Source organism: Ambystoma mexicanum, chromosome 13 (genome assembly GCF_040938575.1).
Source record: "Ambystoma mexicanum isolate Mex_15411 chromosome 13, UKY_AmexF1_1, whole genome shotgun sequence".
Lineage (NCBI taxonomy): Eukaryota > Metazoa > Chordata > Amphibia > Caudata > Ambystomatidae > Ambystoma > Ambystoma mexicanum.
The window spans coordinates 533624478-533649330 of record NC_090938.1 but is presented as its reverse complement, the minus strand read 5'-3'; the positions used below and the strand labels follow the sequence as shown (position 1 = coordinate 533649330).

General features: G+C 44.4%; 1 protein-coding gene across 1 annotated transcript in view; it reads right to left on the bottom strand.

Moving 5' to 3' along the window:
* EFTUD2 (elongation factor Tu GTP binding domain containing 2) overlaps positions 1-24853 on the bottom strand; it is a 511582-nt gene that overhangs the window by 122637 nt on the left and 364092 nt on the right. Inside the window, exon 20 of the mRNA XM_069634260.1 lies at positions 3882-3964. Coding sequence (XP_069490361.1) covers positions 3882-3964 — 83 coding nt within the window. The remainder of the gene's footprint in view (positions 1-3881; positions 3965-24853) is intronic.

The window sequence follows — 24853 nt, the reverse complement described above, 5'->3', positions numbered from 1 at the left end:
CTAGTCTAGGCGAATTCGGAGCTTCAGCACAGCAGCAGAGCTTCACCGGGCAAACCAACTGCCCAGGAGTTGCATCAGGTCGTCTCTTCTAAGTTCTTCTTCGGATTCCTTCGTCCAGCTGTCGACTCTGCCTTCCAAGCCAAAAAGCCTCACCTTTTATGCAGGTTTCTCCCATTCATTACAGCCTAGCTGTCAATCACACAGCAAGGTGGCTGTCCTTGTCAGACAGCCAGCCGGCCAATCACCTTTGGGTGCATTCCTGTAACCAAGGGGATTAAGCACAGGGAGTTTCGGGCACCTCCCACACTTCCTGCCCCTGCCAGACATACTGGAGCCAGAGGCGGCCTTCACTCGTGAATCCCGCCAAAGACAAAACGAACAAAGAGACCAAACCTGGTTTGGCACGCAGAGTAAATCTCAAGAAGGACCTTTCCAACAGAAAATGGCAAAAAAAAGACCAGGGCCATTCCGACAAAATGGGCACCCATGGGTGCCTTTCGTGGCTGCGAACGCAGCTCGCAGTAATAACACACAATAGTAGTTAAAAGTAAACCACTGCCATCAGCCATTAATTGTAGAAAGGGGAACATAAAATTGTTACCCGAGAAACTAGACGAAGGGGATACTAAGTAACCCCTCCAGCACCCTATGGTAAGATCGTGTGTGCTGGGTCTAGAAAGTTAAAAAATGTAAGTAAAGTCAATTTCACTTCACTGCTCTTGGAAACAGTAGTTTCACCAAGAGAAGGTATTTAAACCTTTGGGAAATCTAAGAGACTTCCTTGTGCCACTGCACTGAAGGTGATGTGTGACACAATGTAAAGATGATGCCTATGGAGTTTGTCAGACTCCAAAGTCATGAGAAACACAGAAAATAAATCACATTAAAATTACATGAGAGATAAAAAAGTCATAAAGTCCAGCAAAAGAGCTGGGGGTCTCTAAGGTAGAAGGGAATTAGCACATTTCTGAGAATTCTCCCCAACAAATACTTTGCTGGAAGCCCCCTCCTCAGACTGCTGCTGCAAGTTCCCATCCAGTGTTTAGTTCTTTCGGCTTCAGACGAAGAATCTAGAGACCCTGGGTCCTGTGCTGCTGCATGTTGAAGGCATCCACTAAGAGGCTCTTCTTTTCTCCTAAACTACTGTGTGGGCTTGGGTAATACTTTTAACTCTGGTGGGCATTCTGTGTGGCGGGGTAGATGATTCATGTGGTTGGGAGCTTGCCCATACCACTTGCCCAGGCCGAATGCTGGAACACATATAGGGAGCCTTCTGTGAAGTCCCTGAACACTAACTCTGAAGCTAATACTTACTTGCTTGAGAAGATATCCTCTGGAACTCTGATTTTCCGGCAACCAAAACCTATCCTGGCTTGCCCACAGCTGGGCACCTAGACCACTAGGGTCCCTCTTCTTCGTGTGAGAAAACGCATACTATAAACTAGGGTAGGACTTTATAAGATAAGGATTCTGTTTGAAAGTATAACTAGTGTAAAAGGACTTACTTGCTAAAGAAGTTAGTGTGGTAACTGTATCGCTGTGAAAGAAGTTAAAAAGTATCATTACGTTCATGCTTACCTTTCAGTTGCATTCTGCCTCTCTAAAAAGTAAATAAGTTGCTTTACTAGCTTTGAATGGTGTTTCACACATTCTAAAAAAGTAACAATTGTTGGTAATGTTTTAGTATTCTTAACTGGTTGAGTGTAAAAGCTCTCCAATACGGTTTACCCTAGCTTAAAATACATTGTGTCTTTCTTAAAGTGTAACATTGGGTTTTGCTTTGCCTGCTCTGCGTTATAAAGAGCTAAACAGTCTCAGAGTTAATACTTGGCTTTGAGTTGCTGCTAGCCCCTCTTGAAAGCATATATGTCTTACTCACCTTGATTAACTGTTGCTCTTCTAAACTTGTAACCCTGGGGTGTGCTTCCTTGAATTGCTCTGGTGCCATTCTAAAATTCTTAACGTTTTTAACTCGTCTTCGAAACTATATTATTTTTTATTTACTTGTATATAATCATTTTAGATTTTTACAAGGACGTTTTTCAACAGCAGAGAGGGAAGAGAAGAAAATCATAAAGTAAAACAGCTTCTATTGTTCAAAACTGAGAAGAAAGAGCAGTGTAAAGTCTTATATTCGACTGCGTTTTCAGGTGAAGTGTTTAACTATATTAAACACTTCTTAAAAATATACTGGGTATAACTAGCTATTAGATAGCGGAAAGTTATGTACCAATAGGTCAATTACTTAACTTCAAATACATGGTGTCCTTCTTAAAGCGTAATTGGGTTTTGCTTTCCCTGATTTGCTTAGTGCATGCTAAAATAGTTATTGAGTGTTCATAATTATTATTGAGTAGCTTTAGGCCCCTCCAGAAAGTATGAGTTGTTTTACTAGCTCAGAACTCAGTTCTAAAAAGTAATGTTGCAAGGTGTATACTTTTTAACAAGTTTATTTATTATGTGATTCCTATAACGGAGTGTCACTGCATGACTGACTGGGTCTAGTACCCTTGAAATACTGATGGTATTCTAAAAGTGTATATATAACCTAGTTTGACTCCCCATGAATAGCTGACTGCCATTGTGGGTATGTTAGAGGTTTGACTCACCTTGATACGTGATTGTATTCTCAATAAGGTTATACATTGGGTTGTAACCCATAAGTATTGAGTTGGTTTTTATAATTGTGTTTATACAATATATGTCATAGTACTTATTTCCCCAAGATTTATCTGGGCCTACTTGTATTTTAATACATCCTTTATTTTAACAAAACATAGTGTTTGTTTGGACCACATGTATGCTAGAATGTCTTTGTACCAAGCTACATCCCTCTCTCTCCCTACCTCCCTCCTAAAATAAGCCTGGCTGCTCCGTCTACGCTATCAAATGTTCTCAGGTGGTACAGATTTCTACTAAGAGTAGATTCATGTACTTCCTCATATGTATGGTTTTATGAAGCCTTTAATTGGACTTTAGAAAAAACAGTCCTAACAGCCACTTAACTGGTTCTTTTTTCACTTGATTTACTATTCTACAGTATTCTGAAGTCCTTTAACTGTACTCTAAATGTGTTTGTGCTCTTAGCAGAGCACACCAAATTGAATGCATTTATTAGCAATAAATGTTTTGTGTGTTACTTATCTGTGGGTTTTTAATTGCAGAGAGTTTAACTAAGGCCGAAATAAAAACTGTTTATACATTTTGCCTAACAGTTAGTGGTCTTCTAACTCTGGGGCCCAAACTTCGTCAAGGATGGAGCTCTTTAAAAAGGATCACGTTTTCCGCTTTTAATAGAAAATAGAAACAGTATAGCATGTGAGGGTACCCAAAAACAATATTTGTACTCTTTATAAAAATGTTTGAATAACATTGGCCTAACATGTACTATTATGAGGGCTCAGAGTGTATTTAACTGAACCATCCACCACTCTCACACTTCCTAAGTCTAAGACTTACTGTACGGTCACAGTAGCCGGATAGAGTTAGTGTCTACCTGTTCATCACAATAGGGGGGCCTCTCAGAATCGTTCCACCGGGTGGATTTTGAAAATCCATCTTAACAGCTAGGGTGGAGGAACACAACGCGAAAGACGAGAGAGCGTGACATCTCTTAGTTTGACCCCACCGCCCTTGATATTCATAGTAAAAACCCTTAAACTGTTTTGCAAGTTGGTGTGTACTTGAGGCCATCTGTGGCACAAGTAACAATTCATTTTGTAGTGTGCACTTTATAAGCACCTAGATTAATACATTTGTGTGCCTGGTATTCACACAATGGAACATTTGGAAGAGATGGAAAGATTGACACGCCTCACAATGAAGTCAGATGAAGTTCTCATTAGCTTTGCTGAGTGTACAGGGTGCTGTTAGGAACTTACTTCTTATTCGGTGTCTCAGCAAAGCACTTCAGAGAGGAGGTCTCCACTACCGTCTCGCAAAATGTAACAACGGGATCAGCCACCTTTCAAAAACAAAACACAGATGGATATTTAACAGGCACTCCTGCAATATAAAAAGCAAAATAAAAATGTAAAACCATCAGCCATCTTCATCCCACTGGATGCGTTTGCTCAGAGCTATACAATAAAAGAGGGAGGCATATAACTTCATCTAAACACGCCATAGAAACAGTACAGCTCTGAGCTGCCCCTGTATATTGCAGTAGCCTGCACTCAGTCGCTTCAGACACATGAACAATCCCATAGGAGAAACAATAAGATTAACGGTTTACAGAAAGAGTTAACAGTTCAATGGTTTGTGAACAAGGACATCCTGTTCACAAGTGAAGTGGACACTAACAGACTTTCCACCTACCCTTCTACCCTAAGAGACCAGAGTGCCAAAAGCTGTTAATTTTGGAGCACTCTTTTTGCAACTTCCTCCCTACCACTATTGACTTCAATGGGAGCCCCAGCATATAGCCTATGGATTTTGACTCTGATCTGTGCAGTGACTGAGGACTTTTAAGCATCACTCACTTGCTCAACTCATATTTTAGGATGCATTGGGTACTCCATGGGTCTCCCAGTGCAGGAAGAGCTTCTGCTGTTGTATTAGTCCTTTATTTTTTAGATTGCAGCACAAACCTAAGTGGAGTGCTGTAACGACATGTTCTGTCCCATTTTCTTAATGTTAATTCTGGTTTCTTTTGTCATGTGCACTGAAGAGGCGGTTAGGACCATTTTCTCTTTTTAGCAACTTTCCTTCCATTTCTATGGACCCCCAAACTTTTTGCTTTTGTTTTTACACTATGTCCTAACTTTTTGCTTTCAGCTTCACCACACTGCCTTTTTGCTCATTGTTATGGGGAAACTGACTAGGCCTTCAGACTGTCAGTACTGGGAAACTATGTTTCCCCTAGTCTTTTGACTTATCTACTTTTGGTAACCGTTAGGGAGTTTTACACAGGTTGCTTGGAAAAGCCCACCTTAGATGACAGGGTTACACGTCTAAGTTTAGGACTGCACTACCCAACGGTTTAGTAGCAATGGCTGAGCAGTCAGGCTTACTCTAGAGAGATAGAAGGGCTGTAGTGAGGCAACACAGTGCTTAGAGCATGCATTTAGTTCAAGGAAACACTGACCCACTAAAAGTTTAAATAGTGATTTATTTTATATACAGTAAGGTTGTAAAAGTAAGGTAAGTACTATTCACACATTAATATAACAGTAGAATAAAATGCATCTCCGTAAATCAAAAATGTAAAGCAACAAAGTGAGAGAAACTATTGATACTTAGTAGCAAACATTAGATCAACTCTTGCAACTTCAATTAACCCATGCTTAACCAATTTTTAAAAGTCCATCCCTACACTAGGTGATTCGCAAAGAGTCAACGGGACATTGGGGATCCAAAGGCTGAGGAGGAAAGAGCACCTAAGTAGCAGACAGGGCATAGTCCATGAAGGTTTATTCAGATCTTGCAGGTATGCAACCGTTAGATTATCAAGCTAGAGTTCCAAAGGGTGGTTCATCCGAATGGTGCCCGAGTTCCAAAAGGCAGGGCCCATAAGAAAGAAGAGTGAAAAAAGGCACCACTCATTTAGGATTTCAGAAAATGTCCAGAAGTCCAGCAAAAAGTGCTGGGGGTCTCACTAGGAGAGGGGATAAAGCATAAAAATTATACATCTCCATAACACCTCTTCAGAGCTGCAGACCGCGAATACCAGGAGACCTCTGACCCAATTGCAGTGCATTGTCTTTGAGAGGCCAAATGTTAGGACAGTTTTTCTGAAGTCCAACTAAGGGCTTAGTAAAACCATTAAACTGAGGTAGTAAAACACTCAACTCTTAGTATAAGGCTGTACCACCAGAGTTCATGGTAGCGTAGACAAAGCAGCCAGGCTTATTTTAAGAGGGAAAGATGGATGTAGATTCAGTACAAAAATTGTAATACAAATGGTCCAAAGAAACACTGAAGCACTATGTATTGTACAAAATAAATGGTTTATTTAAATACAAGTAGGCCCCAGATAAATCTTGGGCGAAATAAGTACTCACACATTATATATAACCACAATTTTAAAAACACACTATGCTTGAAGGTGTACAGACCAAAGCATATAACCGTATTTAGAAAACTGACAGTATTTCTCTGGAAGTCAAACCTTATCATAGACATTCAGTATAGGTCACATCTATTCTTGGGGAGTAAAACCATGAGTTACATTCTGATTACTTTACAGTAATTCAAGGGTAGTATACCCTGTCAGTTGTACCGTGACTCTCAGGAAGAAATCACATAGTAAGTCAACTGGACAATATAATTTTCAGAATAGTGGAACACTTACTCCAGGAACAGTATAAACCTACAACTCTGATTCAGGATAACTGTTATTCTAGGGGAGTTGGACCTTGGGTTGCAATATTCAATTACAGTTGCTTTAAGGTTTACAGACTAAGGGAAGCAATAACTAACTTATTTTAGGATAACAAACTCATACTCAAGGTAAGTAAAACCTATATACTTTTGTAAGGAGCTATCAGCAACCTAAAAGGTAAGTATGACCGAGGCAGACCTATTCTGGACAAGCTAACAGTAAGTCGGGGGAAGCAAAACCCAATCGGGAACATCCACACAATAATCCTGACAGGAATAATAAAGTGAAACCAACAGCATTACTTTTGGGAAGAGGGGAACCCAATTCACAGGTGAGTAAGTTAACCCTTCGCGTACTTTGTGTTAGAATGACGAAACAGTTTCTAAGGAAAGTAAGACTTTGAGAATACTTATTAAAGAAGGCACACAGCTTATTCAAGGTTAAGTAAATCCTATATATGATACATCACTCACGTAATAGTATTTCTGATGCTTGTATCTGCAGAGATTCACATGCTGTGCCTAGGCTGACATCTAGTGGAAGCTGCAGAGTATTACAGTTTGTTTTTCGAAACTCGAAAAGGGGCGTTGAACCAGGGCGTGCCAGTAATACTATCCCTAGTGTGATGTCCCCTGTACCCATGATCCCTCACGCATGTAGGACCCTCAGATTGTGTTTTTCTGACATGAGGTAGCATGAGGAGTAGCGCAAGTACAGAATATCTAAGCAGATAAGATAGATAAAACTACAAGCCTCCATGCGCCTCATCTCAGAGGGGAGGAAGGGCGGGCGCATACGAATCTAAGCAGAGACAAGCATCAGAAATATGATTACGTGAGTAATGTATCCCTTCCGAGGCTTGTGGAATCTGCTTAGATCACATGCTGAAGAGGGAAAATGGAGACCAAATCCATGCCCCCGCACCCCAAGCGCCCCAGCGCACCCATGGGTGACAAATATGCTGAAACACACCCACTTCACCAACAGTGCAACTTCTATGCTACATTAGAATCAATGCTGCAATATCAGAATCTACAAACACAAAAATCCCTGTTTAAAGGCTTGCAAATGCCTATATGAATTAACATGGTCTAAATGCACAGTGTAAAGCTATGTTTCAGGAAAATTACAGCTAAGTTCATTTCACTCACTGAACACTGAACACTGGCTGCGGGAGCCTTATCAACATTCCTCGCAAAAGAAGTCCGACCTGCCAAGGCCGCAAATTCAAGATAAAATTGCTTTCTGCAGACAGACATTTTTTAATTATCCACAAATGCGAATAAACCACGGCAACCCAGTGTGTTTTTTTTTCTTTCTGGGAAAGAAAGACATTTTCTCAAGGACACGCACAACATTGAAACATAACTTGTAACAAGCCAGAGCCAGGTGCGAACTGCTTGTTCAGCTAAAAAGTTATGGGAACAAAGTCACATTGCAACAAGATTAGAATTAGGTAATGGGGGCTGGCACAGCTAAATCAACCCACTGACGCAGGAAGTTAATATCCAATTATCAGGCTCTCTATAAGGGCTACATATGTAACCCACCACTCTGCAGCCAATAACAGGAGGAGATAAGTTTCTGGGAGCTGATCCAATTCTGTGAGGTCAGCCTGCAGTGTGATTATAAAACTTACTTGCAAGACAGCCCCGGGGGAGACGGCGCCTGAATTCGCGGTGTGCAAAATGCTTTGTGTGTTTTTTTTTCTTTTCTTCGCCTAGAAATAAATGCAGTTTGAAAACATGCTGCTGCCTGCTTGGCACTCTGTTGCATTTCTGGGGGCCATATGGGAGGTGTTGGGGCCTCCCATAGCTGGTGAGGGTATGGCTGCTGGCCCCCCACTGCCCTGGGGGTGGGGGGGGATCCAGCTTCTCCCCGACAAGTTGGTGCCCTCTGTGAGGCTCATTGCTCATTGTAACATGGGTAATTGAGCTCTGCCTGCGCAAGCTCTGCGATGGACTGAGCTCCCTGCCGCCGACTCAAGGAAGCTGTGAGACCCTCGCCTGCACCTGAAGACCACCGGAAAAACGCGTAACCGGCTAAAGGCTTCGGGGGCCACTTGGAAATACCCCGCTTGAGGGCAGGTGAGAGCCCTGCAGGAGAAGGGGTCCGGTGAAGCGCATTGAGGGAGTGTCCAGCAGTGGTGCAACTGCCAGTGCAGCATAGGAAAATGTAAGTAAACCAGCAACATGGGCTCTGAGGGGGGGAAATGTTTAAAGTAGAAATGTTAAAGTGTTTTTTTTTTTTTTTTTCTTTTTTTTTAGGGAGGGATTGTAAATTGGGTGGTGGGTGATTGTACATTGTCACAAAATTCAGCGCATTGGTAGTGATCGGCATGTGAATTGTAGTTGGGACTGGGGTGGTGGCAGTGGTCCCTTCTTGTGTTTTTGAGCATATTGGGTGGGGTAGTGACTCCCTACACATAGAACAGGAGTGCCGCGCTGATTGGTCTAGAACAGGAGTGCCGCGCTGATTGGTCTAGAACAGGAGTGCCGCGTTGATTGGTCTGGATGGTGATTTCATGTACGGGGTCTGGATTTCCTATGAATTGACGTTATAGATCAATGAGTAGATGAGGTTCCCTGCTAATTGAGCGTTTTAGTTCAGTGAGTGGATGATGTTTTCCCGCAGGAGGTAGCTAGATTGTTCCCGAGTGCGGAAGATAGTTGGCTGGTTAAGGTCCCCTGGTGAGGAGCGTATCATGCACTAGGCGACGCAGTGTGTGCAGTCCAATTATAAGAGTTTATTGTGGTTTACCTTGTTCCAGTTGAGACAGGAAGACAGCTGTGGGGATTGTGGGGTTTTATTTTGGGATTTTTTGTGGGGTTGGGAGAAATGGGTTATTGTTTTATGTATGCACATTTGTCTTTTCATTTGCATTGTGTTTTTAGTTTGGTGACGTCACCTTCAGATTGATGCATAAGGACACAAAGTTTTGATGGTGAGGAGATAGTGGTGTGGTTTTGGATTTGGAGAATAGGTGACCCAGAGGCGGTGTGTGGAAGACACATGCGCAAGATTGTGGGAGTGTGCCGGAGAAGGCAATGGTTTGGGGAAGATGGATTGCACGTGGAGTGCACTGGCTAAGGTGCGGAGCCAAGAAGGCTCACAGAAGTTGAATATTGTTCAATTATCTTCTAACTTTTGCTCCCTGAACAGCGGACTACCGAAATTTTCGAATTGAATAGAGGTAAAATGTATCACACAATACAGAAATGACTCCCCTTCACTTGTTGTGTAGCACACAGCTTCCATGCTGAGATAAGTCAGTAAAACATTGTGTGCAAAGATTCAAAAGTACTGAAGGTAAATTAAAAAGACCATGGCTGCTCATAGGCAGCTTCTCCAGAAGCGTGCAGCAATCACTAAGGACACACATACACAGCACTTACACGGGAATAGCTTTAAAAGCACATGGCTACAGTTGAACTGTGTGCACGAAGAGAAAGGAAAATGCGAGGGGTCAGCTGATGTTGAACAAACACGAGCAGAGGGAAGAGGGGACTCACCCTTCTGAACCTCCGGGAGTGTAATATTTGATGACACAGGGGCAGAGAAAGGCAGATGAGGACAAGTAGGCACAAAATAAATCATTCAAGCATGCGATGGGAGGGGCAGTTAAAAACAGCTTCAACACACACGCACAAGAATCACAATAGCAGTGTCAACAATCACCACAATATGCACCGCCCATGTGGGGAGGATACATGGGGCAGGATGGGATCATTTCAGCAGACACCACAAGCACCAATGCAGGTACTGTCACCACTACATGTACAGACACAACAAATGACAGCACCACTACCCCAGGACTGACTAGAACAACAACACAGGGGCACTGCACAGCAGCCAGCACCCATACAGAACACTGACACAATAGCAATGGTACCGGTTACATGACTGGGTGGGGTCTTCCTGATGGGGAACAAATATTTCAAAGGACATAGATTGACATTATACCGCTAATAGGACAGCCCAAGACAAACTTGATTTGACTCACTCTGCCACACACACTCATGCTCCGCTTCACCGACAGAGCGGGCGAGACGCGCGCCGACACACACACTAACGCACACTCAATAATGCAGAGGACAATTGCATAGGGGTGGTGATAGGTATCAAAACATTTTCTTTTCTGGGTGACAGTGGGGCGACTAGGCCATGCATTAGGGAAGAGACATTTGTGACATCATGAGCAATGTGGATATGACCACCTTATTAACAGAGAAATACATAACTTGTTAAACACCAGACATACACATGTTGAAAGTAAGGAAGATTGTTTAAGAATAATGGGGGTGCACGGTACAGAGGGGGGTGCATAATGATAGCGCATCACAAGAGAGTACATTTAGCTACATTTTGAGCACACATCTTTCAGTGAGGAGACTGGGCTCATAAATACACGATTAACACAGAACAATTAAATGAGACACACAAGGTGGAAGAAGGTGCACTTGAGGGGGGAGGGCTACATTTCATTGACAGTTCACCACAGGAGGAGAGAAATAGGGGTAAAGGGTGGATGATCCATGTTCCCAACAGAATTAATTTGGCGACAAAATAACAGTGCAAGTGGTACTGCCACTAGCGCTTTTGAAAATAACACTGGCACAAATGCATTAGCCAACACACATAGGGAAAGAGGTCATTGCTGCACGAACTGGAGCATAATGGTTGTATTAAAATTTGAAAGCAGATATTGGGGGGAGAAATATATATTGTTTAAATGTAACAGTAATTAGAAATATATATTGTTTAAATGTAACAGTAATTACAGTAGTGGAGTAATAAAATACTAGACTAAATGAGTAATTGACAGAGTAGGTAGGCTTTAAAAAGTGGACATGGGGTGGGATAGAGAGAATGGGAGTAAATTGGTAGCGGACTTCATTAGTACCAGCTTAAAGTGCCTGCAGTTCACTGCGAGGCACGCCCTGAGAAGTGAGAGAGGAGCCATAGAAAAAAAAAGATTTAAAAACCCTGCGATTATTTTAACTAAGTAACATGGTGCACTTAATTTAGAAACACAGCCACCCCATATGACAAATTTACCACCCTGATGTTTCCCTATTTAGCTTGTCAGTGCCCGATGCCCCACGGGACAAAGGCACGCACTATAAACAGCTTACAACAAAAGCACAGTAAATATAAAGATCCAAAGGCCCATTTGTACACTAGCACCCAAATTGCATATATATGATCCAAGTGTGTAATGAGTATCTTCACATAAATTAAGTGCCTACCAATTTTCTGGGTACATTCCGAATTGTGTAATAATTTACAGTCAGACCGCCATTGAACGCCACCAGGTGGTGACAGGATGGTGCATAGGTGTACCATTGGCTCCTCCCACTAGGACACTGAATAGTGTGAGAGTAGTGCAGAGAGGTTAGGTCAAGAAAATGAAGAATATGTAAATTCTCAGGTCTCAAGCGCTTCCATTTCATTTCTCGCCAGATCCAAAGGACCCAGGGCAGGCCTGAAGACAACGGACAACCAACACCCAATGGCTATGGACTACAGTGGGACATTTTCCCCTCCTGACAGACTTTGTCAGAAGTGTAAGGCGTCAAGCCCTACAAAGCGGTGGCCACCCTGGCAACGAGGGAGCAACGATCAACAGGGCCAACGCAAGAGATTTTCATGAACTGCAAAATAGCACGAACTCTCCCGAGTTAGGGAAACATGGCCATCCCATGGTCCAACGCACACTAGCAACTAGAATAGGGACAGACACACGCATTTCCAAAGTTTAATTGAGTTTCATATTACATTTTGTGCACCTACAGCTGTAACACTGTTTTGTTTCTTCTCTTTCCCCGCACATGCAGGTTGTTGCGTATGTATGCTGTTAGAAATGTGTAGGAAATTTCCTTAATGTTATCTTCCATTAGAAACTGTGAGGCCTATTGATTAAAACATTGTGTAGCATTCCCCACTCAATTGCCCACCCTATCAAGAACCTCAGACCACTTAGAGCATGTTTCCCTGAAGTATATTTCCTTGCTTCCATTGAATAAACAGCCCAAGATTTTCCCTACCCATATTGAGAAATTTTGAAAACACGAAATATCCAGGGGGAGGTTTGATTTTGCCCTTAGTGATTGTTTAGTTCGCGGAGCTTGAGGTTACTAACATGTACTAACGTATTAACGCTTTTCTTGCGATTTTCGGGCGGGCAACTTTATCATCTCATCAGCTGCAAGGACCCAGCAGCGTAAGTGGTTATCGGCACGCAAATAAGGACTTTTACCTTCACGATGGGACTATTAATGATGAACGAAATAATGGGGGTGGTAATTTGAAAATTAGTTGTAATAATGAGCGTTACCGCTGTATCCCCTGCTAACATTCCCTAACCTAAGCAGGAACAGTTACGGCGTCAGTGGGTAAGGAAAAGCTGCTGCTAAAGTGAAGAGAGTTAAGGGCAGACACAAGGGGAGTAAAACATACACATAACACACATATCAGAAGTGACCAACAACATGCACACATGTACAAAATTGGTAGGGACACCACTGGAGAGAGCTGTCCTGACTGTTCTTTAACATATGCCGGAAGAGAATTGATTACAACAGAAATTACTACAGCAGAGCACGACGCCCATGTATGACAAGGTGTGAAGAAGATTGCAAGGGAAGACAGCAACATTGAGATTGAAAAAAATAAATAAATAAATAAATAACTAATAAAAGAAGAAAGAAAAACAAAAAGAGAAGAAAAAATAAAATGAAAAAGACAAGTGAGAGTGAGAGAAAAGAGCAAAGATGGTCACTGAATAAGGACGTATACTGTTAAGGTACCAACGTTATGTTACCAGCACAACAGTGACAAGAAGTGGACAATCATGCTGGATGCAAGAAGGTTGAGAGAAGTTGCGAGATGAGAGCAGGAACATCACTGCTTATGGACTACTATTGAGCACATGCATCCAAAGATCAAGAGAAACTACCACTGAATTAGGGAGGAGAGTGTTCATTGGTGCGCATCAGCATGCCCTTGTTGGTGATGACCAAGGAAGATGTGAAGAGTGACACATTAACAAAGATGGAAAACAACGGAAGAAGAGAAACAGACAGAGAAGTAAAAAGAGGGGGGAATTACTTCTCAAGCGAGACAGAAGGATGAGTGGGTGAAGTACCAGCATACCAAAGAATGATCAGCAAAAAATGCATCTGAAAGGAGAAAGCAAAGAACTAGCTAGTGCTTGCATGGTAATGGATGACATCATGACTGCCTGGTTGCTTGAAGGTGATAACGGAAGGACGAGTACCGAGCACAGCACCATTGTGCAAGATAGAGATACATTGCAAAAGAACAACAGAAGAAGTTATCGGAATGCAAATAAGAGACATGGTGAAAGGAAGAGCCGGACTAAGATAGCGGTGCGCAACATGGTTCCAGCAGTAATAAAGGTGGCCACTCCCTGTGATCAGAGGAAGTACGAAGGGAAGTGAGTGTGGTGGAACACAGAAGGGGAACACTCCTATATGTACTGTTGATCAACAACAATGCAGAAAATTATGGACACTTCAAGGAATTGGCAAAGATATGAAGACCGGAAGGAGGTGAATGTTGCTTGGTGGTGTGGTCGACAAAGTCGACCAGAGGGGGGACTGAAGAGGGAAAATGGAGACCAAATCCATGCCCCCGCACCCCAAGCGCCCCAGCGCACCCATGGGTGACAAATATGCTGAAACACACCCACTTCACCAACAGTGCAACTTCTATGCTACATTAGAATCAATGCTGCAATATCAGAATCTACAAACACAAAAATCCCTGTTTAAAGGCTTGCAAATGCCTATATGAATTAACATGGTCTAAATGCACAGTGTAAAGCTATGTTTCAGGAAAATTACAGCTAAGTTCATTTCACTCACTGAACACTGGCTGCGGGAGCCTTATCAACATTCCTCGCAAAAGAAGTCCGACCTGCCAAGGCCGCAAATTCAAGATAAAATTGCTTTCTGCAGACAGACATTTTTTAATTATCCACAAATGCGAATAAACCACGGCAACCCAGTGTGTTATTTTTTCTTTCTGGGAAAGAAAGACATTTTCTCAAGGACACGCACAACATTGAAACATAACTTGTAACAAGCCAGAGCCAGGTGCGAACTGCTTGTTCAGCTAAAAAGTTATGGGAACAAAGTCACATTGCAACAAGATTAGAATTAGGTAATGGGGGCTGGCACAGCTAAATCAACCCACTGACGCAAGAGGTTAATATCCAATTATCAGGCTCTCTATAAGGGCTACATATGTAACCCACCACTCTGCAGCCAATAACAGGAGGAGATAAGTTTCTGGGAGCTGATCCAATTCTGTGAGGTCAGCCTGCAGTGTGATTATAAAACTTACTTGCAAGACAGCCCCGGGGGAGACGGCGCCTGAATTCGCGGTGTGCAAAATGCTTTGTGTGTTTTTTTTTCTTTTCTTCGCCTAGAAATAAATGCAGTTTGAAAACATGCTGCTGCCTGCTTGGCACTCTGTTGCATTTCTGGGGGCCATATGGGAGGTGTTGGGGCCTCCCATAGCTGGTGAGGGTATGGCTGCTGGCCCCCCACTGCCCTGGGGGTGGGGGGGGATCCAGCTTCTCCCCGACAATGCTGTGCATAGATTAGCGAGCAGTGTTAGAAGGAGGTGGGATGTGAGAAGTTTCATGAGCTAATATATGTCTTAGAACCACCTGTCCCACTTGAGTATCTGTCTTGGAATGAGTGTCAATGCTGTAGTGCTGAGTAAAGGTGTGAATCGAGCTCCATGTAGCTACTTTGCAAATGCTGTCAAGGGGTACATTTGCAATGAAAGCCAGAGTGGCTACAGTACCTTTTGTAGAGTGGGCTCTTGACGTGAAACACAGTCTCTGATCTGAAAGGGAATAGTACAGTTGGATACATCCGACTATCCACCTAGAGATGGTGTTCTTAGAGATGCAATCTCCTTCTCTGCCTGGAGCTATGGAGACGAACAGCTGATCTGTCTTTCTTAGCGGACTAGTCTTGTCTACATAGTAGAGGACCGCCCTCCTCACATCTAGTGTGTGGAATTTCACCTCAGCAGAGCTCTTGGGTTCTTGGAAGAAGGCCGGTAGCTCAATAGACTGGTTAACATGAAATTTGGAAATGAACTTCGGTGAAAACCTAGGGTGAGTGCGTAAAACCAGTTTGTCCTTATGAATAGTAAAGAAAGGATCCTGAACTGACAGAGCTTGAATTTCACTGACCCTTCTTATGGACGTGATGGCTACCAAGAAGGCAGTTTTATAATTCAGGTGTTTGAGACTAGATTTGTGCATGGGCTCAAAGGGAGGACCAATGAGCTCAGCAAGTACCACATTAAGGTCCCAACCTGGTGGTGGGATAAAAATTGTAGGGTGGAGTCTTTTTAACCCTTCCATAAATGCTTTGACAACTGGCACCTTCCACCATGTTATGGGAAGTGGTGTAGGCTGATAAAGCTGCCAGGTGCACTTAAAGTGAGTTAAAGACTAGCCCTGCATACAGTAGGTGGAGCATGTAGGTAACCACACTAGAAGAAGTACAATGAACAGGGTTGATTTGCTTATTCTGGCACCAAATTACGAATCGTTTTCATTTATCATAGTAACAGTGCCTCGTGTTTGGTTTTCTTGAATTCTTCAAGATATCCATACATCTGAGGTAAATTGAGATGTCCAAACTCTATGACTTCAGGAGCCATGCTGCCAAGTTCATCGAGTTGGGTTGAGAATGCACTGTTCGCTCCTTGTGCTGGGAGAGTAGGTTGTACTGGCACGGGAGTTTGATGGGGTCGCACACTGCAAGCTTGCGTAGGTGTGGATACCATGGTTGTCTCACCTACATGGGAGCAACCAGGATGAGCGTCATCGGTTCCCTGTTGATCTTGTTCACCACCTTCCTCATGAGCGGGGTTGGCGGAAAAGCGTAGGCACATATCCCTGACCAATTCATCCATAGGGCGTTCCCCTTGAGCCTGGCTGGGGGAACCTGGATGCTAAGTTTGGGCATTGCCTGTTTTCGTTTGTGGCAAATGAGTCTATAGTAGGGAAACCCCACTGAGAGAAGAGGTCTCCTACGACATCTTCGTGTAGTCGCCACTCGTATTCCTCTGGGAGGGGATCCCTGCTCAGAGCATCTGCTAGCAAGTTCAGTTCCCCATGAACATGTTGGGATGATAGGTAAATCTTCCGTTTGAGCGTTTGAGTGCCCATTTCCAGATTTTCTGGGCAAGCTTGGACAGATTGGGAGAACGAGTGCCCCCTTGTTTGTTTAAGTAAAACATTGCAGTCGTGCTCTCTGTTAGGATCTGCACTGACTCGTGGGATAGGAGGGGTTTGAATGCCCAAAGCGCTCTGAAGACTGCCAGAAGTTCTAGCAGATTGATGTGGTTCTGAGCCACTGTGTGAGACCAGAGACCCTGAGCTGTGTGGTGAAGGTAGTGAGCTCCCCCCACCCTGCCAGAGAGGCATCTGTTGTGACTACGGCCTGTACCTCTGGATCATAGAAGGGTTTCCCCTTTGTCTGTACTAGTGTACTAGTGTTGGCGAAACGACCACTAGATCGTCCCACTGACCACTTGCTTGAGACCACTGTTTCGCCAAGCATTCCTGCATGGGTCGCGGTTGCAGGCGCGCGTGGGGAACCAGGTAAATGAAAGATGCCATCATGCCTATCAAATGCATAGCTTTGCGCACCCTTATTTGGCGACCGGACTGATATTGAGGAATTTGCAGCAACAAATTTCGATTCTTTCCTCTGATGGAAAGGCCAACCCCTCTTGGGTATCTAGGACAGCTCCTAAGAACTGTTTTGAGGTGTTTGGCACCACGTTTGACTTTTTCTCGTTGATTGAGAAGCCCAATTGGAAGAGGAGGTTGATTGTTCTTTTGATGTTTAGTCTGCAAATTAGGGGGGACTTCCCTGTAATGAGCCAGTCGTCCAGATACAGGTACACTGGGATTGCCTCCCTGCGTAGGTGCGCCGCCGCCACCACCGCCAGTACCTTGATGAATACCCTTGGAGCCGAAGCTATTCCGAAGGGCAGAACCTTGAATTGGTAGTGCTGGTTGTCTATCTTGAAACGCAAGAATCTTCTGTGCGCTGGGAACATTGAAATATGAAAATAGACATCTTTCATATCCAATGTTGCCATGTAATCCCCCTTTTTTAGTAGTGGGATTACTTCTTGTAGAGTAGTCATATGGAATATTTGTGGCTTGACATACTTGTTTGCTGGTCGCAAATCTAATACTGGTCGCATTGTCAGATTTTTTTTGGCACAAGGAAGTAGGGTGAATAAATACCACTGTTTACCTGGTTGACTGGTACGACGTCTATGGCATCCTTTCCTAGCAGAACAGCAACCTCCTCGAGGAGGATCTTCTGGTGTTCCAGCGAGTGCCTTTTCTGTCGCGGAGGATGGTCCGAAGTGATCCCTTCCCATGCGTGGGTGAAGGTGGAAATGCGCCCCTAAGCGGAACGTCACTGTTTGTTGGGTGGAGTACCACCTCTGGGGGGGGCTGCCTCTACCCCTAGTGCATCCCCTGCACTGCCCTCTGGGGAAGCCCTGTGAGGAATCGGACTGATTGTTACTCCATGAGGCGCCCAGATTCAGGTAATAGTTTGAACCCCTTTGGGAACCTTGGCCCTGAAAGCGACGAAAATTGTTGTTTCCCCTCTGTTCAGAGGGTTTATTGTTGAGTTGACCAAGAGATTTTAGGGTCTCGTACTCATCCTCTGCCATCTTTAAAGCTTCCTCCACTGCCTTGCCGAATAGGACGTTCGGCTCTACCGGCATATCTATTAGGGTTGCTTGGGTTTCAGGTTTGAACCCAGACTGCCTCAGACAAGCATGACGCCTAATCACAGTGCCTTCGGCGATTAACCTTCCAGCACTATCTGCTGCATCAAAGTTTGTCTTTAGCATGCAGCCTGATACAGATCTTCCCTCTGCTGCTATTTCAGCCAGCTGACTTTTTAAGGCTTTGGGTGCGGAGGATACCAGAGCGGATACCTCTTCCCACTGATGGCAATTGTAGCTTGCCAAAAGGGTGGCACTATTGGTGATCCATGCTTGATAGGCAGACGTGGAGGCAACCTTTCTACCCAAAGCGTAGTCTCTTACCCTCCTTATCAGGAGGTGCTTCCGAAGAAGCAAGCAGTGTACCTGCCCTTTTTCTGGTGGTTGTTACTACCAGGGAATCCGGTTTTAATTGGCCCTAATGTACAGGGGATTGGCAGGTGTGGCCCAGAACAGTTTCTCAACTCGCGGGTTAACCGCTCAAGTGAGATTAGGAGTTACTAGTGAGGGATCACTCCTACGCTGAATGAAGTTTAACAGAGGGATAGCCTGGATAATGGCTCTCATTTCCTAGGATTTCTTCAGCGAAATCCATGTCTTCTTGGACCCCTTGTGTGTCGATAAGAAAATGGGCAGTTGCCTTAGCCAGTACCTCATTGAGGAGAGGTTGATCATCAACAGGTGAGTCATGTACCGGGAGGGTGGGGGGCACAGGGGGGTCTTTAGGGATCGGGGAGTCAAGATTGTAGGCTTCAGCTTCATCTTCCTCCTCCTCCTGGTCCTCGTCATCCCCATAATAAGAGACCCCTGTCTGGTCATCTACTAATTGTGGTTCTGTATCATCACAATATGAATCAGGGTGGTAAGCATCGACTCTAAAAGGAGTCTGTGACGAAGCCTTGAGTTGGAGCGTCAGAACAGTTTCTTAGCAGGGGGCTGAGAGGAACTAGGTATTTCCTTAGACCGCGAGGGGGCAAAGGTAGCAGGGGTGTTGGAGTAACTATGAAAATAATTATTCAGCCATGAATGACATCCTTCTCATTACCCTATCAATATCAGCTGAGGGCCAGTCTTTAGAGCTAGGAATCACAACATGTTCTGGTTCCTCATCAGTGCCCATGTAATGAGCAGTGGGAGGAATGAGTTTCACTTTAGTGGTAGGATCTGATACCTTGGACTTCCCTATAGATGTAGGGTCTTTCTGCTTCTCCTTATGAACATGGCGTTCTGAAGATGACTTTTTAAGTTGTTTATCCCCCTTCCCATGACTAGAGGAGTGTTTCCCAGTTTTTTTTTTTAGGGGCCTCCAAGGGATTTGATGCCTCGCGCCGAGATTCGGATGTGGTATTCGAGGAAGGACGTTGAATCTCGGGTGTAGACACTACGCGGCTTGGCTGTGTAGGATAGAGGGCGGAATCGTCAGACGATCGGGCCTCCGGGTCTATTGATAGTGTGACACTCTTGTCAACCGAAGACGGTTGGCCTTTGTCATGAGGCGAACGGGAACGTTCAGAGGACACAGATTCGTTGGACCGCTCTCTTGGTGTCTTCCGTTCCCGATCGCTCGACATGCGTGTCGAGTCGCTGCTGGGGCTGATGTGCTTAGTGGAGATAGTAAGTGTAGCGCTCTTGCCGCCGGGTGTTGTCCCCACAACGTGGCCGCCGGCCAGTCCTTTGGGGTCGGGGACCTGCCCGTGGGTGTCCGAAGTCACCCCTCTGCCCTCGCCGTCCGATTCGGCGGCGTTGCTGCCATCGCTGAATGTCCCCTCCACTTCCATGGCCTCTAGCTGCCTGGCGTAGTGGGCCCAGCGTTTAGTTGAGGGGTCTTTAAGGGTTTTCGGCTTGAAGAGCTTGTAAGCTCAACAGGTAGTTTCGGGATAGTCTCGTGGGAGACACAGATTTCACGTATTGTGCTAGTATACCCAGGGAAACTTCCTGTTACACTTTGGGCAGAACTTGGAGTACTCTCCTTATGCTATAAAATGGCAGCGGGTGGGTATGTGTAGGGAAAAAGGTGGAAAGAAGCCTGTATGACCACCCCCCACTCTCCCTACTGTACAGGGCCGAGGCCAGAGGCCTTCCAAGGCCGAAGTCCGTCGTGGCAGTCCTCGACGGCTGGTTTCCTCGATCTTCACCGGCGTCGATATTCGGCGTAGGGTGGAAGTGAACGGGGACGTTTTTAATGGTAGTTAGACGTATAAACGGCTAAAGCCGAGGGAACTCTGCAACATGCGTCCGACTAGTATGGCAGAAAAAAACAATCTGAGGTTCCTACACGCGTGAGGATCATGGGTACAAGGGACATCAAACTAGGGATAGTATTACTGGCACGCCCTGGTTCGACGCCCATTTTCGAGTTTCGAAAAACAAACTAATACTCTGCAGCTTCCACTAGATGTCCAGTTCCCGCAGCAAGAGGCAGGAGCCTCTTCAACCCGGCAATCCTGAGGACCATGGAACCAGCCTTACACTTACGCAGCAGGCCGGCAACATAGAGCGGCTGATCAATGCGGGTAAGCTCCAACCCACCGCTGCCGCTCCCTTCCAAGCCCAGAGCCGCCTAAAATCGCTACTACCTACGTGATCCACGAAAATATGTGGTTCGGAAACCATTAGCCACGAGGAGTACACCAGCAAAATGGCGCCGCACGCACGAGCGGATTGGCTGTTCCATGCCATTTCCGCACACTCGCGCAACCGGAAGGCGCTAAGGGCAACGATTGTCCGAGGCTGTCCAGAGCGGTCCAGTGCCCAGGGCCAGACCCCTTGCCAATTCTCAACAAAAGGTACTATCTTATTCACACTACAGCCTTTCTATAACGAGCGAGTGACTATCTTTCATCTTCACGTACAGTACCCCCATGCCGCCATTACATCTGCGCTACTGACCATATTATATGTATGCCGCCATATACACATAGGTACAATATTATGCTGTCTGTAACGCACGCACTCGTATATTATTATCTATAATGTCTGTCGGTACGACACTGCTCTCTTTGTTGCATATCAGATTTGAAATGTACATTAACGTCCATGTTTGAATGATAATCTCTGGCAGCCGTTCTTCGATTCTGCATGTTTACTCGAACCTTTGCATATAGGGCTATGCTACTCAACCATGTGCTCTATGATCAGACAGTCTCTAAGAAATCTTGTGATCTTTCTGGAACTCAATTTTAGATGTGCCCAGAGATAAGTTTAGTAAGTTGTCAGGGCTTGCCTTGTAATTGCATTGCTATGAATAGACTTAATTGTGGTCCCTGCTGCATTTACTGAAACTTGAATTTAGGCGCGCCCACAGCTAGACTAGTACGCTGCTTAGAGCTTGCTTTACACCTGGGACTGCTATTTAGACACAAATGTGAATTTTGTTGTATTTTTGGAAATTCGAATCTAGGTGTGCACATAGCCTAAGATCAGATAATCGTTTAGATATTTGTTTAGATAACTCTGGACTCTGTTGCATTATGTGATTTGAACTTAAGTGCTTCCATACCCTAAATTCAAGTAATTGTTTAAATTTAACCTGCTGCTAACATACCCGAGGTCTGTTTCTCTACATGTCTAATACATTCAGCCCATTCAGACCACTCACTTAGACACAGACTTACTGCACATTACATCCCACACAATGTACCGGATACTTGCCAATCTAGTACACCTGGGTACCTTACTCACATTAGTGATATTTTACACAATGTCTTCATCAGGAGGTATAACAGACACCTTCAATAACCACTCACCGCCTCCTAAACTAGTTAGCCATCAGCATAATCTACCACACCAAACTACACCGTGTAACATAGCTCTAAGAAATGTTACACTACGGGCACGACTACCCAGAATATTTGATCCTCTTATCAAATATGAGACCAACACCTTCCGAACAAAAACGGCCCACGAACCCACACCCAAATCCAACCACTATAATTACAATAGCTAAAATAACTCTCAGATAAAAAAAAGGCTGAATTATTAGCCGCCCAACAGTCCCAATAAGTACCACCTCACTTCCTCCAGTCAAGTCTATACCTAAACTCAAAGGCGCCTTAATAAATGCCAGATCATTAGTCGCCCATGCTATAGAAATATCTGAAGCCATCTCCACTGAAGATTATGACTTCTTTGCCATTACTGAATCCTGGCTCCATGAGGCATCAGGCCCAGCACTGTCCCTTAGCCGTTCCAAACAACTATACTATCCTCAGAGTGGATAGATGTGAAGCTCGAGGCGGTGGCCTAGCCATTTTTGCCAGAACTAAGCTCGGCATGAGACTATCTCCTTCACCCGTCGTTGAATCTTGCGAAATAATGTCCATTAAAATACCTACAGCTAACACCCAAACTTTGAACATCCACTTGATATATAGACCCCCCTGGTCCTATCAAGACCTTCATAGAAGACCTATCCACTATTCTCTCAGAAAACCTAAAAGATACATCCCAAACATTACTGCTTGGTGACCTTAATATAGGTTTTAATGACATCAATGACCTGCAAGCTACGGCAGGATCTAACATTCTGACAGAACTTGGCCAGAACCCAAAGAGTGAATGAGCCAACTCACAGCAAAGGGAGAACCCTGGATTGGGTTGCCGACCATAACTAACATCTCTACCCTAACTATTTCACCCCAAATCTGGACAGACCACCATCTTATATCCTTTACATTAGATACTAAAATTCCTACCCCGCAACAACTCTTTGCACCACCTATACTCACCAGAAATTAAAAAAAACATGACAGTAGAAAAACTACTCCCTGGTATCTTTCCTACTCTAAACGCTTTACCTGACAACTCAGATCCTAACTTCCTGGTTGAAGAATATAACAAAATCATGAACAAAACTCCTGATAATATTGCCCTTTAAAACTTAGAAATAGCAAACCTCAGTCATCTGAACAATTGGTTCACCCCCTACCTAAAAAACCTCAGACTAGAAAAAAGAAAATGTGAAAATAACTGGAAACTTCACTCGACTCCAGAAAATAAACTGAAACTAATCAACATTTCATCTCAATATAAGAGATCCTCTCAGCAAAACAAGAGACCTACAACAATAGAATTACACAAGCATACTCTAGAATGAAAGAGCTGTTCTCCATACTTAGAGAACTGGAAAACCCCATAACAGCTCAAAATAACTGTCAAAGATAAAAAATGGTGTTCTGAAATCCAGCATGCGCTAGCCAACAAAGTCCTAAACCTCCAAAATAAAATTGAATTAAAGAAAGTCATTAGCCACCACTTCTCTGCCCAACGCCACAGCACCTTCCAAACCAAACCTTCCACCCAATTCCACTTCTCTAAAGTCTCCATAATAGAGGTTGAGAAAGTAATACTTGGACTCAAACCCTCCAACTGCAAAGGCGATCTATGCCCAGCATAATTGATTAAAGATGCCGCTTGGGATCTAGCACCATTTATCACTAAGTTGATCAATGCCTCCTTTGCCACCGGCACTATTCCCAGCAATTTAAAGGAATCATGGGTACTCCCTCTCCTCAAAAAGCAAACTTTAGACCCGGCTATACCTACCAATTATAGACCGATTACAACTGTGCCGTTCCTGCTGAAGATTCTGGATAAGGTGGCATATATCCAAATCCAGAACTTCCTAGGACTGAACCAGCTATTAGGCTCTCGTCAATCCGCCCCTTACATGGCACCGAAACCACACTTATTGATCTTAAAGCACAAATAGATAAACTAAGAGACATTGGAAAACCCGCACTACTTCTACTAGACCTAGCTGCAGCATTCGACCTAGTGGATCACAAAGTCTTATGCAACCACCTGGATTCAGCAGCCCACTACTCCAGTGAGGCAATAGCGTGGATTCAATCATTTCTTAGTGACCGTACCATGAGGGTCTTTTCACCAACTGCAGCTGCTGACCCCATCACTTGTGGAGGGATGTCAAACAAGGCGTGCCAGTAATACTATCCCTAGTGTGACGTCCCATGTACCCATGAACCCTCTCGCATGTAGGACCCTCAGATTGCATTTTTTCTGAGATGAGGTAGCATGAGGAGTAGCGCGAGTACAGAGTATCCAAGCAGATAAGATAGGTAAGACTACAAGCATCCATTCACCTTCTCTCAGAGGGGAGGCAGGGCGGGAGCATGTCAATCTAAGCAGATACAAGCTTTACGGTGAGTAATGTATCCCTTCTGAGGCTTGTGGAATCTGCTTTGATCACATGCTGTGCATAGATAAGCGAGCAGTGTTAGAAGGAGGGGGGATGTGAGAAGTTTCATGAGCGAACATATGTCTTAGAACCACTTGTCCCACTTGTGTATCTGCCTTGGAATGAGTGTCAATGCAGTAGTGCTGAGTAAAGGTGTGAACAAGGCTTCACGTAGCTGCTTTGCAAATACTGTCTAGGGGGACATTTGCAAAGAAAGCCAGAGTGGCTCCAGTACCTCTTGTGGAGTAGGCGCTTGGCGTAAAAGGAAGTGTTTTATCTGAAAGGGAATAGCCCAGTTGGATACATTTGACTATCCACCTAGAGATGGCATTTTTCAAGATGCGATCTGCTTCTCTGCCGGGCCTATGGAGACGAACAGTTGATATGTCTTTCTTAGCGGTCTGGTCTTCTACGTAGTAGAGGACTGCCCTCCTCACATCGAGTGTGTGGAGTTTTACCTTAGCAGAGCTTTTGGGTTCCTGGAAGAAAGCCGGTAGCTCAATAGACTGGTTAACATGGAATTT